This window comes from Orcinus orca, chromosome 11 (assembly GCF_937001465.1).
Source record: "Orcinus orca chromosome 11, mOrcOrc1.1, whole genome shotgun sequence".
Lineage (NCBI taxonomy): Eukaryota > Metazoa > Chordata > Mammalia > Artiodactyla > Delphinidae > Orcinus > Orcinus orca.
In genome coordinates this window covers 84,181,282-84,208,583 of record NC_064569.1, presented here as the reverse complement: position 1 = coordinate 84,208,583, position 27,302 = coordinate 84,181,282, and the positions used below count along the sequence as shown (strand labels likewise).

The 27,302-nt window shown below is 44.8% G+C and overlaps 1 protein-coding gene across 1 annotated transcript in view; it reads left to right on the top strand.

The window, feature by feature from the left end:
• Positions 1-27,302, top strand: part of PAH (phenylalanine hydroxylase) — a 71,274-nt gene that overhangs the window by 21,956 nt on the left and 22,016 nt on the right. Inside the window, exon 4 of the mRNA XM_004269452.3 lies at positions 15,026-15,114. Coding sequence (XP_004269500.1) covers positions 15,026-15,114 — 89 coding nt within the window. The remainder of the gene's footprint in view (positions 1-15,025; positions 15,115-27,302) is intronic.

Below are 27,302 nucleotides of genomic sequence, written 5' to 3'. Positions count from 1 at the left end.
AGTGAGAGGATATAGGTTAGGGACTCAGACGAGTACCTGGCATATTTAGACATTTAATAAATGTTCTTTTCCCCCTTCCTCAAGATAGCTGTTTCTTATATTAGTTGTCTTCTGCTGCAATTTTCATATATTTTTCATTCGTGGATTATTTTGCTGTCAATTTCGTAATTTCTAGAGGTAGGATGATTAGGGTATCCAGGGTGCTTTCTATATAAAGATAATTTCGAGACAAATTCTTTAGTTACCTCCATTTCATCTCATAGCCTCTCCCCAAGTCCTTCTCATGACATGTCAATTCTGGAGCTGGAGCTCCTTGGCTCTGTTCTTAGGTCTTTCACTGTCTCTCTGTCTCTTCCACTAGATTACAAGCTCCTTGTGGGCAGGGAGAGTCTCTTACCTATGTTAATATCCTCAGAGTTTAGTACAGTGCTTAATACACAGCTCTCAGCAAATGCTTGTGAGTGATGGCTAAACAGAGCAGTTGTCATGACTTCTTCTGCCCCCTTATTTACTTACTGAAACTGCTACTGAGTCCAGACTTGTTCTGCTCGGGTCATGTCAGGCCAATAAATCAGGAGACCAGTTGTTAGGGCAAGGAGTAACGACTTTATTCAGAAAGCCCTCAGACTGAGATGATAGCAGACTAGTGTCTCAAAGAACCATCTTACCTTATCAAATAATTCAGACCTTCTTTGAAACTAAAAAGGCGAAAGAGTTTGTTTGTTGCAAACTTCTCGGTGCAGGAATCCTTTGTTCTTGCAGGTGTCCACACAGGTCAGGTCATTATATTCCTATAAACCTCCAACAAAACAAATACTATTCTCTGTTCTGCAACTAGTTATCCCTGTATGTATGAACTCTTAAAGGTCAGAGCCCTGAGGATAGGCTATCCTGTATATTTCAGGCTATAGGCAACATTCTTTTACAAAACATGCAAAGCTATCGTGACTAAGCACAAGCAACAGAGTACAAAGGTTAAAGTAAAAGAAACAGCTCTAATATGGAGTCAGATTTGTTCTTCCCTATTACAAAATGTAATTGATGTGCCCTGGAGGGGAGTAGGGCGGTAGAGCGAAGGAATTAGGAGTATGGGCTTGGGGTTGGACAGGCTTCAGTTCAAGTCCTACTTTTTCCACTTATTGGCTTTGAGACCCTTGACAAGTCTCTTTAACTGCTCTGACCTCAGTTTTTCATAGGGCTTTTGTGAGGACTAAATGAGATCTTCCATAGTCTGTGCTTAGAACAGTGCCCAGCTGGATAAATGAGAGTATGTGATGGTTGTTAAATTGGTGAGCCATGCTAATACATTATTATTAACTAAAGGCTATACATTAGGGATCATGCTTTGTATTGTGTAGTTCTGTTGGTTTTGGTAAAGGCATAATGTCATGTATCCACCATTACACCTCATGCAGAATGGCTGCAATGCCCGAAAAGTGCCCTGTTCTCCCCCTGTTCATCCCTCCCTCCTTATCCCCTCCCCCTGGCAACCCCTCATCTTTTTGTCTCCATGATTTTGACTTTTCCAGAATGTCATGCATTATGAATATGGAATCATAGAGAATACATCCTTTTTAGGCTGTTTTATTTTTACATTCAGCAAGGTTCCTCCATGCCTTTTTGTGACTCGATAGCTCATTCTTTGTAATTACTGAATAATGTTCCATTGTATAGATGTACCACATCTTGTTTATCCATGGGTAAGGCTGTTAAACATTCATGTGTAGGTTTTTCTGTGGACGTAAGTTTCCGACTCATTTAAGTAAATACTTAGAAGTGTGATTTCTGAGATGAACTACTTTTTTCCCATATAATCAAAAACGTTTTTCTACTATAAAATCAAAAGCTTTTTTTCTTGCCCAAACATTGACGACTAGCTCAAGAGGATTTCAGGCTCTGTACCTGAAAATAGTATGTTAATAGGCAGAGATGCTTTACAATGAGACAAGACCCACCTCTTTGCATAGGCCATTGAAACATTTTCCAAAAGACACCTCCGAGGCCATCCTAGGAGACCTCCTCTCTTCCTGCTCGTGTCCTCCTATGGCTGTAACCAAGACAAGGAAGTCCATCCTGGGCTTCTGCCTTGGCCAAGGGTGCACAGCGATGCACAGGGTCTCTGGTCACTGGGGCGCGTACTTGGAATTCCTCCTCAAAATAACCCTATCTGCCTTCCTTCCTCTTCCACCTCCCAAGTGAGCTGCTGCCCTGATGACAACGGACTTCTCTTGCTTTTCCGGCCACCTGCTCCCAACAGGGGCCACAGGCCCTCAGGGCAAAGGGCCTGCTGAATCGTGGGTCAAGCTCTGCCTCTGCTCAGAGCAGGTAGAGGCCAGGCCAGCTGGGGCCCTGGGGTAGGAAATCAAAGCAACTGACAGGCAGGCAGGCAGCCCCCTGGGGAGGCAGGGAATATGCACAGAGATCAGCTGAAGGGCTGGCAGCCTGAACGGGAGGCTCAGAAATAGGATGTGGAAGAACAGTTAGGAGCCCAGACTCCAGAACCAGGATACACACTTGGTGTGACTTTGGGCAGATTACTGATCACCACAGTCTATCACTGTATCAGATGGGAGTGTGAGTCTCTGCCTCGCAGGATTAATGAAATAACACCAGTGGAGCATTGAGAACAGCACTGAGCATGTTTAAGGGCTTAACAGAAGTTCTCTATTCTTAGCATTATCATCCTTGTTATTATAAATTATGACCTGAGCACGGGAGCCATGAAAAGCCAGCCTGTACACAGCTACGTTTTCGGAGATTCTGGGAACTAGAAAATAACCTCACAGGTCAGGCGGCCCAACAGACTCCTTAATTTTTCATCATAAAAAATGGAGGCCATGACTTGCCTTAAGGCACGGAGTGAATTCTGTGCAGCTGTGGGCAAGCGGGTGTCTAACACTGCTCTGTACCTGGCACCGTGCTTGGAGCTGGAAGGAGAGAGAGTCAGCACGGCCCGTCCCTCGTGAGCTCATAGGCTGGCGAGGATGACAGGACAGCCAGGTGAATACAGAAGAGGGGTGGGCGCTGTGATGGAGACACGGCTGGTGGAATTGGGCCTCTTCTCCACTTTGGACTCTGAGGACCCAGCAAGTGTGAAAGTGAAGAAGCCAACGTTCTGACACAGAGGCACCACGTCATCAGTGTTGGGCTCGTCAGAGGTGGAACGTGGCACAGGTTTGATTCCCTGGTGGGGCTCAAAATGGCAGGGCGTTGATGTTTAACGTTGGATTGGTAGTTTACCTAGTGAGAAAAAACTGCTCAGACTAACCCTTTAAAACAACACGTGTTTCTCGACCCTTATTGCTTTGGATGGTTGTGCACTCTGTCCCGTATTGGCTGCCACTCCCTGACACGGTTTCCTGACCTTCATGTCCACGTAACGGACCGGCTGATCTCCACGCAGTGATGCTGAAACAGCCCAGTTTTGCACCTGCTGAGAGACACGGGCCCTTTGGGTGTCTGGGGTAGTTTTTGTGAACTGGAATCTGGGCCCAGAAACAGACCTTTTTAAGGGAAACAACCATCCCTTTGCAGAGTTGTTCTTTCCGTCCAGCTCCGCGGGAGGATGATTAGAAGAAGAAAGGCATCATCATAGATCCGAACCTTTGATTCTTTCCCTTGACAAAATGCCCTTTCTGTTGAGGGGCTCAGATCTCAGGGGCGGGTCTGACAGCAGGTTGAAGGGGAGAGATCTGAACCCCTCAAATCAATTAGGCTAAACCACTTTCCATTCTAGTTTTCAAACCGTTCAAAAGGCCGTGTGGGCGCTAGAAAATGAAAGTTTTCAGTTTCTTAATTGCTAAAGTTCCCCACCCAAAACAGCTTAAGGGAAGGCTAATTATGGTGACATGTTAAAGAAACCCCAACCTTCTAAAATGCCTCCTAGAGAAGCTGATGGGAGTTTAATAGGATTTTAATCCAGAGAGTCTTTTGAATACTTGAGGTCTATTCTCCGGCTACCCTCTCTCCTGATGACCTCAAATCCTTCTTCAACCCAACATGAAAGAGCATTAATATCTTCCATCGATCAATCTACTAATCCTTTTACATTTCCCTTTGAGTCTTCTGCATGACATTACATTGAGCGGGGGGAATGGAAAATTCCTACATGGAGGCAGATTGCAGCCAGGAGCAGCAGATGGACAAAATGACTTGGCTAGACAGAGGTGTAGGATCATCACCTTTTGAGAAATTTATCCGTTTGGCGTTATTTTCCAAGAGCAGTTGGCCATTGAGTAGATTTCGTTCATGCTGTGGTGGTGATTGTAAGGGTCTTGCTGTGACAACAAAGGGAGTCCAGACTGCCAGGACAACTGCGATTTTCTGTGGGGAGTAGAAAGGCTATTTATGTATTTATTCATCTCTCTATCTACTACCTATATCTAGCCTAGGGGCTTTTATGATTTTTATTTGTCTTCTTATTTGGATTAATTCCTAAAGCAATGATTTAAGTGGAGAAGACGAAGATTTAATTGTGAGACGACAAAGTAACATCATTATATTTATTCCTTCCCTCATATATGCCCCTCTCCCCTCCCAGCCCTCTTGAGTTTTTCCCTCTTCTGCTTCAACATTGCTGCCGTGAAAGGCAGTGCCACGATAAGGCTGCAGTTTCAGATCCATCGTGGGAGGGAGAAGGATAGGGTTCCTCGGAGGAGTCTGAAAAGCCCCTGGGATTTTGGGCAAAATGGTACATGTGCACCTGAGAGAAGATTTTCAATAGGGTCATTGTTCCCAAAGAGTTGAGACCCTGTAGAGAGAAGCTGCTTAGGGCAGGAGGGGGTCCAGATGGTCGGGGTTTTTCCCCATTTCCGTCACCTGTGCCTGCTTTTCCTCTCTCTCTCTCCCTCTGCTCCTCTGTTCTGTTTCCATCATCTTTCCTTTGTCCCCCTCCTCACTTCCAAACCTGCTCCCATGCATTTCACTCAGCCCCAAGTGTGCCTCAGGGCTGTAGATGTTCGTGGCCCCGGGCCTGCAGGAGACGGAGGGTCGGCAAGTTTGCAAAGACACGCAGGAATGATTGACAGCCTTTTCCAGCCTACGGGCTACTTCCGGCCTGTGTTGATGTTGCCGGAAGTCCTCTGGCAGCTGAGGATGGGACTTTTGTTTCCACTCTGCCTCATCGGGACAAGCAGACTCGCAGCTGAGAGGATAAGCCCATTGAGGGGAAGGTGGCATCAGCCCTGCAACTGGAAGCCGGTCCAGGGCTTGCTGCTTTGCAATCTGTCAGAGGCAGCTCTGTTCGCTGGCAAGGGAAGATCCCGAGTAAATGCTGTGTTTGTAGCCAGTCTGTTTGCCAGGTCGCAGGGCTTCCAGCTGAGGAAGATCATAAGATTGTAAGCAGGCTTTCATTCTAACAGGAATTCCTTATTTGCATGCCAAATCCAAACGATTTTCCCCTTAGGTTGTCTCATGGAAGCTTTGCCACAGTCAACTCAGATAGCTAGGGCAACAGATAACATGATTCTCATTCTCAACATTAGGAAGCGAGACAGTGGTACACTTGAACCGTGGTGTGGATTTTGGAGTCTTCACTTTTCCAGTTCAGTTCCAGAGCTGTAGCTGTTTTGGCCAAGTTACTCACCCTCTGTAGGCCTAGCTTTTCTCATCTGTAAGATGAAGATATCTGTGAGCCAGTGCGGCTGTGGGGATTCTGTGATACACTTTGCACAATGTGCCTGGCATGAAGGATCCATGCAAAATGGCCAGTAAACTTGTCCCTGAGTCTTTTCTAAGGATACCCGGGAATCTTACGGTTGAGGCAAAGCCAGAATCCCCAAACTCCTGATCTTTGGTAAAGAAGGGCCACCATGATGTGCTTTTTGGATTGTGAAAATTACAAAGAATTAGACTAAGAACCCCTTTTCTGTCTGTGACAGGTGTGTTCCCTCGACTGAAGGGGTAATACAGGAATATGAAATGATTTTAACTGAATGTCAAGTTGCCATTCATGCTGGATTGAGGGAGTATCATAGCAAGTCAAAAAGAGCAATTAGTTTAGAGTCGAGAGGCAGGATTTGAATTCCTATTCTGTACACTGCCAGCTAGGTTTGAATCCCATCTGACTCCCTAGCAGCTGGGAGACATCTTTACCTCTCCTTCCTCATCTGTGAAATAGACCTAAGACCCACTTGGCCATTTTCTAGGGCTCATGGGGTCTTCGTGCAGGACACTCTGCGTGTTAGGGTGTTTGATGGATTGAGTTGAACTTGCTTGAGTTGAACAGGCCCTTGATATTGTTCCTCCTTAAGCCTCAATAAGGGGGCAGCTTTATGATCTATAACCTCAGCTTAATGTCAGACTATTTGCCACCACCAGCTCCATCGGGTGGACACACTGACCAGGCTAATAACACAGAGGGAGTTGGTGGCAGTCACCCCCTCACTGGGGCCAGCCTCACCTCGCAGCCAGGGAGATAACTTCCTCTTTGGGATGATGTGAGGGGCCCTGGGAATGGTACCTCATTCCCAAAGCTGACTTCCTGTGAGCATGGTTTGGACGCTTGACATTATCCACTTGGCCGTGTGTTATATCGGAAACAGCCCTGGTCTAGGAAACAGCTTCACATTCAGATTTCCTGCTTTTTCCCTCCCTGCTTCCCTTTGCCCCCCTCCCTTTTTTCCTTCTCTTCCTCCTTACCACCCTGACAACATCTGTTACCAAAAGCAGTAACCTCTTTCTTGTTTTCATCCTCTTTGAAATATTTGTAGCCTTTGATGCCGTTTTCCCCCTAGAATTCTTTTTCCTTAGTATTTTATGAATTACGAGGCTCTTACTTATTAAAATCCTGACGATTGGGGTTTTCTTCCCTCTTCTCTTACTATTCCTTCTCAAAAACCAGAGTCTGCTTTACCACCTTCTTCTCTTTCATTCACATTTATGCCCTAATTCGGTTGATCATTCATTCATGCAACGCATATTTATCGAGCGTCCATTCGGTGGCAGCCACACGGAGGGATGCAGTACGGAAAACAGCACACGTGGTGCCTTGACTCACATGTCTTATGGTGTAGGAGGTAGTTGCTGTTTGGCCATGTCTATGCCGGGACAGGGAAGTGGGCGTGTGTCAGGAGCACCTAGGAGATACACTGAAGTCATTCTTGGGCATGGTGGGGAGAGGGGGAGCAGGGCCAAGGAGGGGCTCCTGGAGGGGGACAGACATATGGAAAAGGCTTTAGATGCATTCTGTTTGATCCAATGGAGGTTGTCTGTAACTCCAGCTGTAAGTAGCCAGTAGTCAGATCTCAGGGCAACGTGAGCGCTCAGAAAACAGAATTCAGTATTTGGGAATATGGTGGACAACCTGCCAATAGGCACGTTTATAAGATAAGTGACATCTTAAAAAGGCTATGAGGAGGATAGCTCCAGGTTAGCTTGGTGATTGGAATAAATGCCCTTTTCTTTATTCATTATTTCCCTTGTGTCTTTCACTCATTCCATCCATTTATTCATTTCCACTCCATTTCACTCTTTACTTCCTGCTAGGTTCCTTTTATTCATCTGGTTCTCATTCTCATTTTGACATGTGGACGGAGAGATCAAAGGCTTTGCCTGGGCTGTCAGTGATAAAAGTGGGCCCTGCCCTACCACGCCTCCGCTCCATCCAGGAGGCAGGGACCAGCTTGGCTCCGTCGGCCAGCGTTTGGGTCACCCGTTCTCGCCAAGACCCTCCTGAAGGGCGTTCCTTCTTCAAAAAAGAAAATAGAAGCTCCTTAAAAGAGAAAACTAACCCCCTCAGACGTCTTCATCTGTTGTGATCAGCACAGCAAAGGCTTCTCTGCCCAGCTGGAGGCCATCGGAGGCTTCGGAGGGGACATCCAGGAGCCTGGGAAGAACGGGTGCAAAACACCCTTCTATTCTGGGCCTAGGAAGCCGAGGATTTATGGCTCTCCCTGAGACAGCCTGGAGACAGAAGTCTGGGGCAAGCCTGGGTGCCTTGTTGGCGACACCCTGGGGCTGGTGGAGGGAGGGGGTTAGATAGGACCCAGGCTGCACCTTGAACTGCTATAAATTTAATGGGCCAGTTCTGACCCGCTGGCTGGGAAGCAGGCTCCAGCCAGGCCTGGGGGCTGCGGAAGGCTTTTGCTCCGGAGCACCCCTGAGCCAGCCGCCCCTCGGCGCCCAGGCTGAGCAGTTGACCCCGACTTAATGAGACCACGACGTGGGTGTCCAGGGCCAGCTCTCCCTCGGGCTGCTTCCCTTGGAGCCAAATCAATATTTATTAATGATCCGCACCCCGCCCCCACCCCGGATGCTTCTTTCCTCACAGAGGGCCTCTGTTGCACCAGCCTGCCCAAGCCATTCATTAACTGCGGAGCCCCGCAGCCCGCCAGCCCGTGGAGGGGCTCACAGGGGCCAGCCCACCGCGGATGTATTTGCAAAGGTCATTAATGAGCTAATCTGATTTAACTTTTCAAAACAGAGGCCTGGGTCGCTGGGGTCAGTCTGGATTCCCGGCTTTGTGAGTGAGACTGGGTGGGAGGGGAAGGGCCTGTGAGTGTCACTGAAGAAGAGAAAGGAAATGTGAAGGTGTCTTTGAGGAACCGAGGACTTAGGTGTTAAATAGTTACCTCCCCTAAAGCCAGGGGGGCTCGGGATGGAAGGTGGTGAGGACCCGAGGCTGTCCTAGGGATTTTCTTCAAGCCCTTCTAAATTCCTGTGTTAGTTTGTCATCTCCTTCCCCTCTCCAGGCAGGAGAACAGAAATCTAAAGTCAAGGGCCGCTCACCTGCACCTTATTCTAAACCAGCCTAGCGCAGCTCAGCGCACAAGTTCAGCGCACAAGCTACAGAGTTCGGATTTCCGTCCAGCTGGTGCTGTGATCTTGAACAAGTCGTTTCATCTCTCTGAGCCTCAGTTTGCTCATCAGTAAAGCGGAAATAATCGTGTCTACCCCCCTAGGGTTACTCTGAGAATTGAAACAGACAATGGAAGTAAAGCGCTTAGCGCAGCATCTGATGTATGGGAAGCTCACAAAAAATGTAACTTTAAAGGAAAAATAGGTAACTGTAACTTTGGGGCTGGGGAAATTAGAAGAGCCCAGGTGTCGAGGATGGAGACACAGGTATGAGCCCTGCCCCTGCCACCAGTGGCCTGCGGAACCTTACGTAACCAGACAAGTGTCCCTGGGACTTTTTTTTGAGAGGTTCAAGTGTAATGATGCCACAGGTCTACCTACTGGGTGTCAGTGGCTTCTCATCTTAACCGAAGAGTAGGTGAGCGATTGGCTGCCGCACCTGTTTCACGGATGAGAAGCCAGAAACTCAGAAATCAAGGAACTTTCTCTGTGGGAGGGATGGGTAGGAAAGCTGAAACTTGAACGCAGACCTACCAGCTTCCAGTCGGTTCTCTGCAGTCTCCTGCCTTTAGCACTTGCCGTCCGCACCCTGTTTTGCTTCCCAGCCGTGCTCAGCTGGGCCTCTTCCCCAGGCAGTGAGCCATGGCAGGACCTTGGTCCCCCCTGACCCCCCAACACCCAGAACTTGCCTCTCCTGGGTCTCATTTCCTTAAGCCCTGCTCGTCCCTGCTCCCCAGGCTGACAGCTGGTGAACTACTTCTCTTAATCGTCAAGCCCAGCCTGGGTCCTCTTTTCTACTGCAGAGGCTGTACCCAACGGCGGCCTCCGGGAGACAACACCTTAACCTCACATGAGGTCTGGGGAGGGGATGGGGGAACCGATTCAAAGGTAGGACTGGGCTGCTGCCTGGAGAAAGTGTGTAGCAGGCCCATCCCCCCTTATTACCTGGCTTTCTCTAATGATAATAATGATCACGATAGTGATAATAATACCAAATACTCGTAATGTGAGTATCTGTGCCAAGCACTGTCCTAGTCCTAGCTCATTTAATCCTCACACACTCGGAAGTACATACTCTTATTATAGCCGTTTTACAGATAGGAACCTGGGGAACAAAGGGGTTAAGTAATTTGCACAAAGTCTCAACGTCTCAAAGTAGCCCAGGTGAGATTTGGACGCAGGCAGTCTGGCTCCAGAGTCTGTGTGACTATAGCCACAAAGCTTTGCCACTTCTCTAGCCTGCTCTGTTCTGGGCCTTTTCTGGATGATCATGGGGCCCAGAAACCACTGAAGGCCCCTGGACTTGGGTGAGCACCCCATGGCCTCGCAGTGCCCCCTCCCCTGGGGGTCCCTGACAGTCTCCCTGACTAGGTCCTGGGACTTGCTAAGCTGCTTCGACCTTTGCCTTCTCTTTGTCAAGACTTGAATCCTTTGAGTCTTTGCAGCTCTCTCAAGTTCTCTGATATTTTTTTCCACCAAGAGGTCCAAACCAAGCCATGTGGCCCAACTACAAAGTGTTTTCCCTTTGGAGGAGAGAAGAAACAAACAAACAAAAGTCAGCCGAAGCTGAAAATATGCTGCTCTGCTGCCCTCTGGCGTTCAGTTGGGAGCCGGCCAGCTTGGTTCACCCAGCTGTGAACCAAGGCGGGGACAACAAGGCTTCTCTCCGGAGTAGAGCCCTGTTTCTTGGGTGAGAGAAAGGGAAATGGTGGGGGCCATGCATTTTGGATGCTGAAGAAATGCAGTGGCTCTACTTCCAGAAACAAGCGAGGCCGACACATTAGTTGACTGGAAGTATCAATATATTTTCATGTGTCCCCTGGCCAGCCTCAGCCCTCCATAGTTGGAATGTGAAACCCAAAAGGGACTGCAGCGGCTAGTGAATCCCCCAGCTCGAATTTTATACAGGGGGAAACTGAGGCCCAAGATCAGGAATCCTGGTAACATCAGAGCCAGATTGAAAAGGAGCTTGTAACTCCAGTCTCCCTTCTTTCCTCCTCTTCCCCTCCTCCTTTTTTTTCTTCATCATCATCATTAAACTTTTTCCCATCCTAATTGTAAACACCGATTGAGCACTTACTGTGTGGGCCGGTCACTCTGCTAAGATGTGTCCCATTTCCTATAGCATTTAATGCATGCAATGATGGCAATAATAGGGACAGTTTTAATCCATTTTGTGGCTAAAGAAACTAAGGCTCTGAGCGATAAAATGCGCACTCAGTTACACAACAGAGTAAGTGGTTCACTTCCTGGCCTTGCGGAAAGACTTTCTACTCTGCTCCCTGCACTATATTAACGGCAGAGTAAAAAGGAAAAAAAAAAAAAATCCCTGGAGCTTGCAGCTGAATAATACTAGTACAGACGTACCTCTTCTGTTGTGCTTTGCTTTACTGTGCTTCACAGATTCTGTGTTTCTTACAAATGGAAGGTTTGTGGCCGCCCTGTGTGAAGCAAGTCTATTGGTGCTATTTTCCCAACAGCATTGGCTCACTTCCTATCTCTGCGTCCCAATTTGGTAACTCGCACAATAGTTCAAACTTTTTCATGATTATATTTGTTACGGTGTTCGGAGATCAGTGATCTTTGCTATCACTACTATGACTCACTGAAGGCTCAGATGATGCTTAGCATTTTTTAGCAATAACGTATTTTTTATTTAAGGTATGTACATTGTTTTTTCATACATAATACTGTTGTACGCTTAATAGACTACAGTATAATGTAAACATAACTCTTATATGTACTGGGAAACCCCAAAATTCGCGTGACTCACTTTATGGTGCTATTCTCTTTACTGCGGTGGTCTGGAACCGAACCCACAATATTTCCAACATGAGTCTGTATTTACTATGTACCAGACACTGTTCTCAACAAATCACACATATTAACTCTTTTAAACTTATGTTGTTTCTACAAAGTATACTTTATTATCCCCACTTTACTTATGGGAAGACTGAGGCACAAAGAGGAATAATCTGTCCTGGATGCCACAGAGGGTAAATATAGAGACAGCATCCAAGCCTAGGCTGTGTGGCTCTGTTATCCAGGCCCTTAACCATGACCAGTCTGTGTCTCCCTGAGGCAAATAGGGAACCAGATCTGGGACAGATCTAGGAACAGACTCTGGCTATTACAGTCCCCTTGAGCCATGGCAAGGTCGTGTCATGTCTCTAGTTCCCTCACCCTGGGGTCTGGAGACGCAGGATGTTATATAAAATAGTATCCCCATCTCCTTGCACTGCTTTGTTCTTCTTCAGGAACTTCCCGGCATTGTTATATATTTAAATTTATTTATTGTTTATTCCTTGTCACCCTCACTAGAATATAAGCACCACAGGCATGAAGACTCCACTGTATTCACCTCTCAACGTCCAGTGCCTGGTAGTAGGGGATGCTCAGTACATAATCATGGAAACGCCTTTGGCAGGGCTAACGGCCACCCCGCCCCCCCAAGTCAGAAAGGGGTACAGCAGGAAAGGGCTGGGGGCAGCTGTTACTGCCAGAATTATGGATTATTTTTAGGCAAAAGGGAGACTATGAACGAGTGGGGATGGGCTGCCTTGGAAGTGAGGTAACAGGGCGACAACATGCTAGAGAACCAGGAAGGGTCTTGGAGGAGATCCCGAGTCCTGGCTGACTGCAATAGGATGTCCTTCCTCAAGCCCTTCCAAACTCGGGTAAGGAATAGACCCCATTTTCAGTGCTGACAACAGAGGTCCATTGTGCAAGGGAAGGCACTGGATTCAAGGAGAAAGAGAAGCTTGAGGAGAATTCAGGGGACAAAGTGGGAAGTCAGGTCCCATGCTAAGTGAGCAGAACATGGTGCGGAGTCATCCCAGACTCCAAAGTCTAGCCTTTGGGACCGCAGAGGTCCATGAAGAGACTTCCCTCCCTGTTCCTCAGTTTCCTCTTCTGTAAAATGGGGATAATAATAACTCCTACCTCATGGGCCTGTTAGGAGAATTGGGTGAGGTACGGTATGTAAAGTGTTTAGGACGGTGCCTAGCACGCAGCAAGAGCTATATAAACATTAGCTGGAATTACTACGTCTGTTCCCATTATTACTATCATAGGGAGCTCACCTTGAGAAGTGGGCTGGTTTTAGGGGCATGGAAGCCTTCAGGTGGGAAACTGTAAACACAATCGGGCCGTCAGGCTCCAGCCCTCACAACCACTGTGCGCCCCACCCCCATACCTGGCAGGACAGATTTTGCGATCCAGAACTGAGACCACAGAGTCATCCAAGCCCGAGTTCCAATCCTGAATCCACTGTTTCCTAGCAGTGTGTGTATTTGGGTTTGTCACTTAGCCTCTCTGTATCTCAGTTTTCTCATTTATAATATGAGCAGACCAGCAGTACCCACCAATAGTACAAATACTAAGTAAAGTATTTAGAATGATACTCAGTGTTAGTTTTTATTACTAACATAGGAATTAGAAAGCTTAGCATCTCAGATCTATGGAAACGAGGCTCTAAATGGACCGTCATTACTGCTATTCAGATAAGCATCTTCTTTTGGTGGAATGCAGCTGATTCCCGTCTGATGCCGTTGTTATTATAGACCATGGAAGACAGTTCCCCACTCTGGCCACTAGATGGCACGCATGTTCTTTCCTGCCCCACCCGAGCAGGGCCAGAATCAGAAATAACGTGCAAGAGATGGAAAGCTACCTTTTTGTGGGCCACTCGGCTGCACCCTTTGCCTGCATTCTCATTTACACCCCGCAACAATCCCCAGATTAAAGGAGATATTTCACCAAAAATGCTAAGCATAGAGGCTGGCACGTGGTAAGGTCTCAAAAAATGTTTGGGATGCTTTCTATTGCTGTTGCTGCTATTCTCCGTTTCACGGAGTTGGGACTGAGACACAGAGAAGATGAATAGGCAGCTGGGGCCGAGATTCTAAGCCAGACCTAACTGGCTGTAGGTTCAGCATCTTTTCCCCTAAACTTTCCTCCCTCCTTTCCCTCCATGCACCTAGAACTACAGTGCACTCCTGCCTGGTTCCTGACTGCTTGGAACTTACAGTTCAAAATGTCCTCGTCTGTTCATTCTTAGGATGACTCCACTCCCAGTGTGTCTTCTTTCTTGAAGGCCACATACATTTAGGAGCTACCACCTGCGCTTCGCCCTGGGGTCCCTCTGCAGGACCCAGTCACTGTGGGTCACACAACGCAGACCCCATCTTCTCTCCCACTATGCTGCTGCTTCAGAACAAGCCCACAGAGTTTTAGGTGCTGCAAGGCATCGTCAAACTGCCGGACTGCATTCATTCTATGTCCCCGGTGGCTTTCAAATTGGCTTTGGCATCAAACGGTTTTGCTGGGGTCCCTGGGGGCCCTTTTGGGAGGGAGACTCATGATAGAAAGATGGGGTCAAGAGAAGAGAGCTCACGGGCTCATCTGTGCTTACAGTAGAACAGCTCTGTTTTACCTAATTTATATTCCGGAATATGCCTGAAACACATATGACATGAAATATTCTGCTGCTACAGTAAACCTTCAAAAACCACTCCACTATGCCACGATAGGTGGAAAGGAGACGAATTTTGAGATAATTCAGAGAAAATTTCCAGGAAAGAGAGTATGTTTAGGAATGTGTTTTCAAATTAGTTTCCAAGGTGCTAAGTGAAATAAGTCAGACAGAAAAAAAAAGTTAAATACCGCGTGGTATCACATCTAGGTGGAATCTTCCAAAAGAAAAAAGGCAGACTCATAGAAACAGAGAGTAGGTAACTGGTTGCCAGGGGCTTCAGGGTCGGGAGATAGGGAGAGGTTGCTAAAAGGGCACAAACTTTCAGCTATAAGATGACTAAGGTCTGAGGATCTAACGTAAAACATAATGACTGTAGTCGATAACACTCTATTGCAGCAATGAAATTTGCAAAGAGAGTAGAATCCCCCCCCCGCAAAAGATAAATATATGAGGTGATGCACGTGAATGGGGAGAATCCTTTCACCACGTATATGTCTATCAAATCCCCATGGTATATGCTTAAAATACCTTAAATTTTTGTTGATTATACTTCAGTAAAGTTGAATAAGCAAATAAGTAAATAAAATTAGTTTCCAAGGAAAATAAGATTTGACTTTCATGGGTTAGCTGGGACCCCACTTGCCACCACCGTGGACTTTAATTGGAGCTGGTCCCAAGCTTCTGATCTCGGTGAGGCCTTTGGCCGCGTCCTGCCAATCTGCTGCTCAGGACTTTGCCCTTTCTGTGTTGCAGTGCCCTGGTTCCCAAGAACCATTCAAGAGCTCGACGGATTTGCCAATCAGATTCTCAGCTATGGAGCGGAACTGGATGCAGACCACCCCGTGAGTCCATGGCCCCTCTGATGAGATTCTGTTAGTACCTTCCCTGCCGCACTGGACTCCCCGCCCTTCCTTTGGAGCCATGTGTCTTTGTTTGCTTGTACCACAAACAGTTATTGAGTGCCTACTTAGACATCTTCAGCAACATTGTTGTCATGGTTACTATTGTTGAAGCAAATACAGATCATTATCTACATCCAGAAACTACTGTTTATGTATCATATATGTATGTAAGTGATGTGTACACACACACACACACACAAGCACACACACATATGTAAACTATCTTTATTTCTGACTTGGTCCCACTCCAGAGGTTTAAATCAAGCGTTCGGGAAACACTAAACTACTAACAACTCTGCCAGGTACAGTGGAGCTGTAGGGAGTGGTGACACTGGATTTCAAAGCCTGAGAACAAGATGCTAGTCCAATAAGGAACTGGGAGGCTTTAGGAGCTGAGGGTACAGCATATGCAAAGGCTCAGCGTTCTGAAAGTATCCGGAATATTTGGGGAATGCCTGGCTGGCGTGTTAGGTGTGAGCGTTTGAGAGTGTCAGATTATGAGCCTGGGCGGTGGGTTGTGGTCAGAACTTAAAAGATCTGATGTATCTGACAGAGAACTCGGACTGTGTTCCGTGTCCTTTAATATTTCTAAGTGAAGGACCAGGGTCAGGGATCTTAATCATTCCCCTTTTCTAGGGCGGAGGGTTCCAGGGAGGAGCAGCCCGTGGGTGAGAAATGCCACCATCATGTTGATGGTCTTTTATTCTCTGCCCAGGCAAATGGTCCCTCAATCTTTAAATGACGTGGAAGCTGTTTTCCTTCACAAAAGCGATGGTTACTGTAACTTCCTGGGAGCCTCTGCATTTCATCAGGACTCTGTTTTCTTCTTCCATTTATGTGGTCTTTACAGTTGAGCAGGTCGTGAACTTGCTCTTCACAAGGGCTCTTTTCAGTAAGCAAAACAGACGTTCCCATTTTACAGACAGATTCATTAAGGCCCAACATGAGTAAATAACTTTTCTAAGGTCCCATGCTGAACTTTGGATCCTTTGACTCTTACCTCAGTGCTCACGGTGCCTGAGGACAAACGTCTAGCCAGTGACAGAACTTCAGGCCTCTTCACAGAGACAAAGAGCAAGCTATTTCGGGGGTAGGCTGGCCTTTTAAAACATGAACAGTTGTTGTTCCAATTCAAATCGTAAACCCCTTAGAGTGGACTCGAAAATACAGAAAAGCATGAGGAAGGGAATGAAGATCATCCGTAATCTCTTTTTTAATCTTATTTATTTTTTATTTCTCTTTTTTCTCTTGGTACTATTCTGCATTTTTTTACACTGACAAAGTTGTTTTATAAACAGAAGCAAAGGTGAATTCCCCCCCTGCTCCTAGGCTTCAGAACAGAAAAAACAAAAATCACCTATTACACTGTCCAAAAATAATCGATATTTTATTTCTTTATTTAGACAGACATGAACATATATGTGTTAAATGCAGTGCCACAACTTACTAACCAGCCCCCAACAGCGAGCTCGTAGGAGGTTTTCAGTCTTTCACTGTTATGATAATTTGGCAGTGAATCTTCCTGCCTGTGTGTGTGAACTCCCAGAGCTTCTTTGATTCTTACTTGTGAAGTTACTTAATCTAAGGATAGAAATTGGATTTCAGGCTCCCCACCTTTAATTAATTAATTAATTAATTAATTAATTAATTTATTTACTTATTATTGGAGTATAATTGCTTTACAATGGTGTGTTAGTTTCTGCTTTATAACAAAGTGAATCAGTTATACATATACATATGTTCCCATACCTCCTCCCTCTTGCGTCTCCCTCCCTCCCACCCTCCCTATCCCACCCCTCTAGGTGGTCACAAAGCACAGAGCTGATCTCCCTGTGCTATGCGGCTGCTTCCCACTAGCTAGCTATTTTACGTTTGGTAGTGTATATATGTCCATGCCACTCTCTCACTTTGTCACAGCTTACCCTTCCCCCTCCTCATGTCCTCAAGTCCATTCTCTAGTAGGTCTGTGTCTTTATTCCCGTCTTACCCCTAGGTTCTTCATGACATTTTTTTTTCTTAAATTCCATATATATGTGTTAGCATACGGTATTTGTCTTTCTCTTTCTGACTTACTTCACTCTGTATGACAGACTCTAGGTCTATCCACCTTATTACAAATAGCTCAATTTCGTTTCTTTTTATGGCTGAGTAATATTCCATTGTATATATGTGCCACATCTTCTTTATCCATTCATCCGATGATGGACACTTAGGTTGTTTCCATCTCCGGGCTATTGTAAATAGAGCTGCAATGAACATTTTGGTACATGACTCTTTTTGAATTATGGTTTTCTCAGGGTATATGCCCAGTAGTGGGATTGCTGGGTCATATGGTAGTTCTATTTGTAGTTTTTTAAGGAACCTCCATACTGTTCTCCACAGTGGCTGTATCAATTTACATTCCTACCAACAGTGCAAGAGGGTTCCCTTTTCTCCACACCCTCTCCAGCATTTATTGTTTGTAGATTTTTTGATGATGGCCATTCTGACTGGTGTAAGATGATATCTCATTGTGGTTTTGATTTGCATTTCTCTAATGATTAGTGATGTTGAGCATTCTTCCATGTGTTTGTTGGCAGTCTGCCTGTCTTTGTTGGAGAAATGTCTATTTAGGTCTTCTGCCCATTTTTGGATTGGGTTGTTTGTTTTTTTGATATTGAGCTGCATGAGCTGCTTGTAAATTTTGGAGATAAACCCTTTGTCAGTTGCTTCATTTGCAAATATTTTCTCCCATTCTGAGGGCTGTCTTTTGGTCTTGTTTATGGTTTCGTTTGCTGTGCAAAAGCTTTGAAGTGTCATTAGGTCCCATTTGTTTATTTTTGTTTTTATTTCCATTTCTCTAGGAGGTGGGTCAAAAAGGATCTTGCTGTGATTTATGTCATAGAGTGTTCTGCCTATGTTTTCCTCTAAGAGTTTGATAGTTTCCTCTCCCTGCAAAAACTAGAGGTGAAGTCAGAGCATTTGGATGCCGGTCCCATCTTCCTGGGTAGGATGCAACCCAGTCCCATGGGGCCCTGGGGATGGCCAGTGTCATACAAGGAGAAGCTTTACATCCCCTTTGACGAGTCAGTGTCGGGCCGTTCTGCCCTGGGAGCAAAACATCTCCAAAAATACTGTTTCTAAGAAAAGCTGGCCACCCTTGACCCTGTACCTGGTATGGGCCCTGTCGGGTGTTTTCTCCTCTTCCCCAGCTGCCTCCTCCTTCCCTGTCTCATGTCCCATCTGTTGGCCACGTGCCTGGCTCACAGGGAACAGTGGGGGAAGAGGCCAGTCCTCAGATATGGCCTGTTCCCTCTCTTTATCCTCTTGTCTCCTCAGAGGCAGTCAGGGCTGGACTTAAAACTCCTCTGGAATTCATTGTCTTTACAGATCCAGCCCATGTCTTTGGGTCCCTGGGCTCTCCATGTCATGCATTTTATCACAAAACTATAATTTATCAGGTACACAGTCCCCCTGACGAGGAGGCCAGGCTCTCTCTGTTCCTTCCTGTGGCTTCTCATCAGATCCCGGGAACTCACAGGCCAATGTCAAGAGTAAACCCTCCAGGGTGCTTCCCTGCAGCCTCTGGGCCTCACAGGGCCTGGCCCCGCCATGAGGAGTGGCTGGGGTGTCCTCCCCGAAAGAACCCTCCGTTCCTTGTGGTCCCCTGGTGTTCAGGATGACCTCCCCCTGACCCCCTGCCCTGGCAGCGTGCGCTGACATTGGACCCAGCAACTCACTTCAGGGCCTCCAAAACAGCCACTTGGAGAAACGAGGCCAAGGAAGATTGTTCCTGAAAGGCAGGGTAAAGGGCATTTGCCTTTCAGCTTGCTCGTGAAGCGGGACCGTGAAATGGGGTAGCTGACCTTCTTTCTTCTGCCAGCAGTCTCCTGCCTTCTCTCCTTCCCTTCTTCCTTCCACAAACATTTATTAAGCGAATGACATTCACAGCTAGCATTTCTTACACGTGGACTGTATGTCAGGCACTGTGCTAAATGTTTTACCCACATTTTCAAAATTTAAATGTTAGAACCATCCTGGGAGGATTGTATTTTCTCATTTTCAGAGGAGAAATCTCAGATGAAGAGGGCTGTGTGGCCTCACGTGTATGTGAACTGTGTCCCAAGCCGCGTAGAGGAAAGGGGGTGGAAATGATTCCTAAGACATGGTTCCTGCCCTCCAGGGGCCTTCAGTCTCGGGGTAGAGCAGGGAGGGGTGCCCACTCTTCCCAAGGGATGCCGGAGGGGACTGGGATACAGCTTGGCAGGCGGAATTCAAGTGGGTCTGTGGGATTCCCATTTCTAAAACGGACTCTCCTTTCTCTGACCATCTCCCAGCCTCTGTGCTCCTGTTCATGTCATTTCCTTTCTCTGGGACACTTTTCCCTATCCTCTCACTTCTTTCCCTGCTGGCAAACCTCTCTTCATCTTTTAAGGCCCAACTCATATATCTAGGTTTCCGTAAAGCCTTCCCCCTACTTCTTTGCCCAGGCCAAGCTTTTCACACTGATGCTGCAGAACTGTGTGCACTGTGTTTTATACTTTGAACACAGAGCATCAGATCAAAATAAACTCACTACCTCATAGGACTTCTACAAGGGTCATGAGCATGATTCTCAAATTGCAGTCTTTGAAAAGAAATTCATGATCAAAGGGAGAAAGGCTGTATCCTAGAACCTCATTTTAAGCATTTACAAGTCCCATTAGAGGCTTTGGAAAATCCTGTAAAAATGACACCCATTCAACCAATGCCCCTTAAGTTTATTTACCCATGGAACCCCTTTTTCATGGAATACTATGCAATATTATCTTAAATGGTAAGTGTTCCATGGAACACAGCTTGGGTGATATTTGGTTAAATCATAACACACAAAGTACATGATTAAACACCAGGTTTAATGAGTCAGACAGCATACGGTATCAGTTCTAAGTTCACTATCAGTTCTAACGTTCAGTCCAGTTGGGGGACTGGAATGGTTAGGGAGGACTTTGGGAAAGAGGGAGATCTGAGGTGAGCCCTCTAGTAACAAGGTCAATAGGGCCAACTGTTTATCAAACAACCCCCAAATCTCTATGGATTTACCCAATAAAAGTTCATTTCCAGTGTTGGTCAATAGGGAAACTGCTTCATGCAGTCTTGACAGAGACCAAGTCTCCTTCCATCTAATGGCAGAACCCTCATCTGGGTCCTGGAAGCTGTCTCCATTCTCCCAGGCATGGGAGAAGAAAGTAAAAATTATGCCTGGGAGGTTTTTATGATCCAGGATTCAAGTTGACTCACTTAGCTTCACTCGAATTCCACCGACTGCAGCTCAGTCACAGGGCTGCTACTTCCTGCAAAGGAGGCTGGGAACAGTGGTTTAGCAATGTTCTCTGAAAGTAAGGGGGCTCAGATATTGGCGAGCACAAGGAACCTCTGCCACACAGACCCAAACCCCAGAGCTCCCTCCTCCAGTTTCCCTGGCACCTGCTGAAGATCTGCACAAGGGGAGGCTTTCTGGTGGAGAAAATATTAGCTAATACAACTGCTTTTCTGTGTCTCTTTCTACTTCTTGATCTAAATCTCTCAAACTGCTTTTCAATCTTTCAAGGCGTGGATATTGACTTTCCCTACTCTCCAGAAAGAGCCTCGCTCATCCCCAAGAGCAGGTCTTTCCAGTACGTCTCTCCTTCCCTCTTCCTTTGCCCATCCATCCTTCTCCACCTGAGAGCCCTGTCAAAGTCTGTTCTAAGGATTAGTCAGCTAGCTGAGTCATCAAAGACTTCCTTTAAAAAAAAATTATTTATTTATTTGGCTGCGCTGAGTCTTAGCTGTGGCACAAGGGCTCTTAGTTGAGGCATGCATGCGGGATCTAGTTCCCTGACCAGGTATCGAACCCAGGCCCCCTGCATGGGGAGCATGGAGTCTTAACCGCTGGACCAGTGGGGAAGTCCCTCATCAAAGACTTCTTGCACTTCTACTAAGCTGCTCTGTCAAAAGCATAATTTTTAAAGAGATACAGGTAGATAGTGAACATCTGTCTAAAATCCATTGACCTGGTTAGTAAGGGAAACAAGATGACAAGGATGGTGCAAAGGAAGATACAAGAGACCAAAGCATATATATGGTCATTGAAAAGTAGGACGCCAGATGAGACTGAAAAGGTGAATACACATGACTAACGTCCTATAAAACAATAAGCCATCACCATGAGTGTTTTCTACTGGAAAGAAGTCATTTGCAACTTGATCATAAAATAAATGTTTTGCAACTTACCAATCTTCTAAAAGTCAACATCTAACTTTGAAGAGTTTGGGCCTTACTAAGTAGTCAATTGCACATCAAACAAATATACCTGCCCCTAGAGCATACAGTGAGCTTGTTAGCCAGTGATCTAATAGGACTTTGAAAAGGCACACAGTAATTTTTTTTGCCTAAGTTTTGCGTAATTTTTCTTAACAGCTCCTACTCAGGAGTATGCTAAGTACGCTTTGCCCTGAAAATCCAGTGATAAGTAAGATAAACAGATTCCTGAGTTTAGTAATTATTAACAAATATAATGATTGAAAGGAGAAGCACTCAATTTGCCGAGGGAACTTATTGTAGAGGGAAACTAATAAACTTCAGGACAATCAAGGTAGGTTCCTAAAAGCTGAAACCAAGTTGGAAAGACCAAGTAGTAGCTTGTTAGTCTGAGAGAGTGTGAAAGAGTGTTCCAATCACAGGGAACAGCATGTGTGAAGGCCTTAACATGGGAAAAAGCATAGTGTGTTCAAAGAATTCAAATAAGACTGATTTGGATAAATTTGGAGACGTAGTATACAGGCAATTGTAGTTGGAAACATAGGCAGGGCCAAATCACGTACAACCTTGTGCACAATGTTAAGGATTTTGGACTTTATCCTAAAAGTGGTAAGAAGCCATTGAAAGTTTGTAGGGCAGAGAGAGACCCTACCAGGTTGGTATGTTGTAAGTCTCCTTGGGCTGAAGTGAGGGAGGGGGTTATGAGGAACAGACAGAGAAAGGCCACTTGGAAAGTATTTGTAGTAGTCCAGGAGAGAAATGATGGGGGCCTGAATCAAAGTGTAGCAGTGAGGGCTTCCCTGGTGGCGCAGTGGTTGAGAGTCCACCTGCCGATGCAAGGGACACGGGTTCATGCCCCGGTCCGGGAAGATCCCACATGCCGCGGAGCGGCTGGGCCTGTGAGCCATGGCCACTGAGCCTGCGCGTCCGGAGCCTGTGCTCTGCAACGGGAGAGGCTGCGAAGGTGAGAGGCCTGCGTGCCGCAAAAAAAATAAAAATTAAAAAAAAAAGTGTAGCAGTGAGATTAAAGTAAAAAGGATAAACTCAAGATATTTGAAAGGAAAAATGGACAAAAATTATCAAATGTGAAGAGGAGAGAGGTAAAACAATTTCCAGATTACTGACTTGGGAAGTCAGGTATCAGAATCTTTTCCAGGACAGTCTTCTTGGCCTTATTGGTGGTGACCGTGGCCAGCCATGCAGAGTGGGCAAGAGGAGGGGTTGTGCTCAGCGCCATCCTTGTCTATTGACTTGCAAGTCTTTGGTGAGTGTCTATGGCGTGGCGATGGCAGGTACTTAAAAAATACGACTTAGAACTTCTTGTCTCCTGTGTACCATCCTTCCTCCAGTTGGTGTGGGACTGATAGAATGCAGAAAGACTCTCACTATTGCCCTAGATGCAAAATAAATCGCAAGGTAAGAATTCGGCAGGTGCTCTTTTAAAAGCCCAGGGATGGGTGACGGGACTGAGTGAGCCATTCCAGAGTACATCCTTTTCATATTCTGAGCCAGACTTCTCAGCTTGTGGATTTCCCACCATTGTGCACAAATGCATCATTTTTTCACTGTCTCCTTTGTACTCGGAATTTTGCATGATACCCTGCTTACATTACCTAATCTAATCCACCCGACACTGCGAGGTAACTACCGTTACTAGTTTCATTTTACTGATGAAGAAACTAGGGCTCTGAGAGGTGAACTAACCATCAGGCCATGCTCCTAGGGATTGAATGAGTGAGTAATCCAACCCAGTGTGTTCAACTTCAGTAGTCTAAAGATGGCATTTCTGAGGTTTCATCTCTGCCATGATATCAAGAAATGATAAAGATCTCAGTCTAGAAGAATACTCACTCGGAAGACTTTTCCATATGGTTACTGTCTCCCCAAAATCCCCGCTGAAGCAAAAGCACAGACTTCGACACCACAAGTAACACAAATGCTGAGATTAAGGAAAGTGATTGCATGTGGACCGCAGGTGATGTTACCACTTCGCACCCTGTAGAATTCTCTCCCCTTTCTCCCATCCATTTCTCCTCTCTTCCCCCTCTCCCTCCCCACTCCTTCACCAACAATATATTTTCCTGTCAAACATACTTGGTTACATGCAGTGCGACCAAAATTGCTGCTATTAGCTTATTTGAGACAGGATGATTAGTCATCACCAACTGTAGCTTAATTCAGAGTGTATTCCACATGTCTGCGGAGGCCCGTGGTCACCTGGCAGCCCAGAGGATGCAAGACCCAGTCCCTGAGAGATGGACCCCAGACTTTCGCTGCTAACTGAGAGAGCAAAAGTCTGTGCCACCTATTTGGCAGGGTCTCTTCGCAGGCTGATAATGAACTTCTTAGAAACTTGAGCTGGCAAAGGACCACGGTTAGAAACCTTCCCATATAGAAAATCTTTGTATTATATTATATTTGGATGTGTTGATGTAGCTCAATGTATGAATCTGCTGTCACCTCCCATAATAATCTGAGATGGATTTTTAATATTATTTTACTTTTCTTCTAATTATAAAAGGAGTAGGGATAAATTAGGAGGTTGGGATTAACATCTACACACTACTATATATTGAATAGATAACCAACAAGGACCTACTGGATAGCACAGGGAACTATAATCAATACTTTGTAATAACCTATAAGGGAAAAGACTGAAAAAGATATATATGTATATGTATGTATAACAACCACTGTGCTGTATACCTGAAACTAACATGATATTATAAATCAGTTATACTTCAAATAAATAAATAAATAAAGTGAAACAATAAAATAAACTCAAACTGTAAAAAGGAAAAAGAAATCCACACTCACAGTAGAAAAATTCAAAAGCCTAAACAGTACAGAAGAATAAAACAGTTCCCATTTTCATACCTTTTGTTGGATTTGGTTGTATTTATTCCATCATTTCATTTTTATGCTATTTATATAATCCCTCTGACACAGTTGATACCTACTGGATATATAATTTTATATTAAGCTTTTTTTTTTCACTGATGGAAAAGTCTTTAAACTGCCTAGACAAAGTACATTGAAGATTAAAGATAAATGGGAAGAGAAATTACCATGGGCATCCCATTCTGGAGACAGTATAATGAAGTGGAAATCCACTGGGTAAGGGAATTCTTCGCTTGTCTCCCTGGTTACCCGTCTCAGCCCTCAAACCTCAACTTACCACCTGGCTAGGACCAGAAAACCCAAGTGGAGGTACAGGTTCTGCAGTTTAGGGACCCTGGGCAATTGGCTCTACGGGCTTCACTTTCTTCATTTCTAGATCAAAATACAAATATAGATATTCTCCAAGGCACCTCACAAGCGCAAAAGTCTATGCTTTGTACTTAGGGGCTAGAGAAGGCCATGACTGTTAAATAAGACTTGTAGGTGAGGATGACTGTAAAGGTCAAGCATTAATGATTGACAAACATTAACGTTATATTCTGCGTCCTAAGTATGGAGATGTGTTCTTCATTTAGCCCAGTAGACAGGTTCCTAAAAGGGTGTGTTAGAGCTGCTTGGAAATCAAAGGATAGTGCCCAATCTTCTTACTATATCATCCCACAGCAAATTACCTTCACCCAGTAGAACTGGGCCCAGCACAGTTTTAAGTTTTCAGATTCCTAAGCTTTTCTGTTTATTCAAAACCATTCAGTGCTTAAGAGAAAACACTCTAGTTATACTTTGTAATGACCATGTCCTGGAATCTTTTCTAAATTGAATAATCACTTAATTTATCTGGGATTTAGTTTTAGAACAAAAAAACGAAACAGTATGGTAATTTTACTTTACTTTTCCAGTGTGAAACGTTTACATTTCTCTGTTTCTCAAAATATATCCTGGGAAACAAAATAGGGAACTCCTTTCTTCCCTCCCTCCCTCCCTTTGTTTATTCCTCCCTCCCCCTTATGCTTTTCTTCCTTTCCTCTTTCAGCAAGTGTTTGTAGTTCTTTCTGTGTGCCAGACTCTATGCCATGGATTGTCAGGTGAAATTACATTATATACATGAACCCCTGGGTTTTTGGAATTATTGGTCGAGCTGGATTTTAAAAAAACAAAAAAATAACCAACCAACCAATCAAACAAACAAAAAAAACAATATCTGAAAGTCAGGGAGTATTTATGCTTTAAAAAAAGTCTTTACATATTACTCTCCGCGACATTAGCCTTTGTTTTTGATTCACTAATGTCTTGGTTTGGAGGGACGGTGGGACAGAGAAATTTCAAGCTAAAGTGATGGACGGCATGGTTTATTGGTAAATGCTTGGAGGGAACAAAGCAAAGTTCTACAGTGGTGACACCAGTGTCTTGTCTTACTAAAACTCAGATCACAATCAATTTTGGGGGGAAAATGACTTTTTTCTAGCTTTATTGAAATATAATTGACACAACATCGTGTAAGCTTGATGCTGATTTAATACATGTATATATTGTGAAATGATTACCATAATAAGGTCAGTTAACAACTCTATCACTTCTCATAATTACTGTTTTTTTCCTGTGGTAAAAACATTTAAGATTTACTCTCTTAGCAATTTTCAAGTATATAAAACACTATTGTTAACTATAATTGTCGTGCTGTACATTAGATCCAGAACTTATTCATCTTGTAACTGGAGGTTTGACCCCTTAACCAACATCTCTCCCTGTTTATCCCACTCTCCATCCTCTGGCAACCACCAATCTACTCTCTGTCTATGAATTTGGCTTTTTTGGATTCCACGTATAAGTGAGATCAGACAGTATTTGTCTTTCTCTGCCTGACTTATTTCACTTAGTAAAATGTCCTCAAGTTCCATCCGTGTTGTCAGAAGGTTTCCCTTCTTTTTTATGGATGAATAATATCCCATTATTTGTATATACCACGTTTTCTTTATCCATTTATCTGTCAGTGAACACTTAGGTTGTTTATTATGTCTTGACTATTTGAATGAGGCTTCAATAACATAGAGGTGCAGATATCTCTCCAAGGAAGTGATTTTATTTCCTTTGGATATATACCTAGAAGTGACATTGCCGGATCATATGGTAGTTCTATTTTCAATTTTTTGAGGAACCTCCATATTGTTTCCCAAAGTAGCTGTACCAGTTTACATACCCACCAATAGTGCACAAAGGTTTCCTTTTCTCCACATTCTTGCCAACACTTATCTCTCGTCTTTTTGATAATAGGTATTCTAACAAGTATGAGATGATAGCTCATTGTGATTTTGATTTGCATTTTACTGATGATTAGTGATGTTGAGCATCTTTTCATGTACCTGTTGGCCATTTGTATGTCTCCTCTGCCTATTTCTAAATCAGATTATTTGATTTTTTTTCTATTGAGTTGTATGAGTTCCTTATATACTTTGGATATTAACTCCTTATCTGGTATGGTTTGCAAATATTTTCTCCCATTTTATAGGTTGCCTTTTCATTTTGTTAGTTGTTTCTTTTGTTGTGCAGAAACTTTTTTGTTTGATGTAGTCCCACTTATTTACTTTTGTTTTTGTTGCTTGTGCTTTTGGTGTCATATCCAAAAATTCATTCCCTAGACCAATGTCAAGGAGCAATCTAGAGAAAGAAGAACAAAGCTGGAGGAATCACATGTCCTGATTTCAAACTATATTACAAAGCTATAGTAATCAAAACAGCATGGTACTGGCATAAAAGCAAACAGACTAATAGAACAGGATCAAGAGCCTAGATATGAACTCATGCACATACAGTCAACTAATATTTGACAAGGGAGCCAAGAATACTCAATGGAGAAAAGAATAGTCTCTTCAGTAAATGATGTTGGGAAAACTGGATATTAACATGCAAAAGAATGAAATTAGACCCCTATCTTACACCACTCACAAAAAAATGAATTTGAAATGCATTAA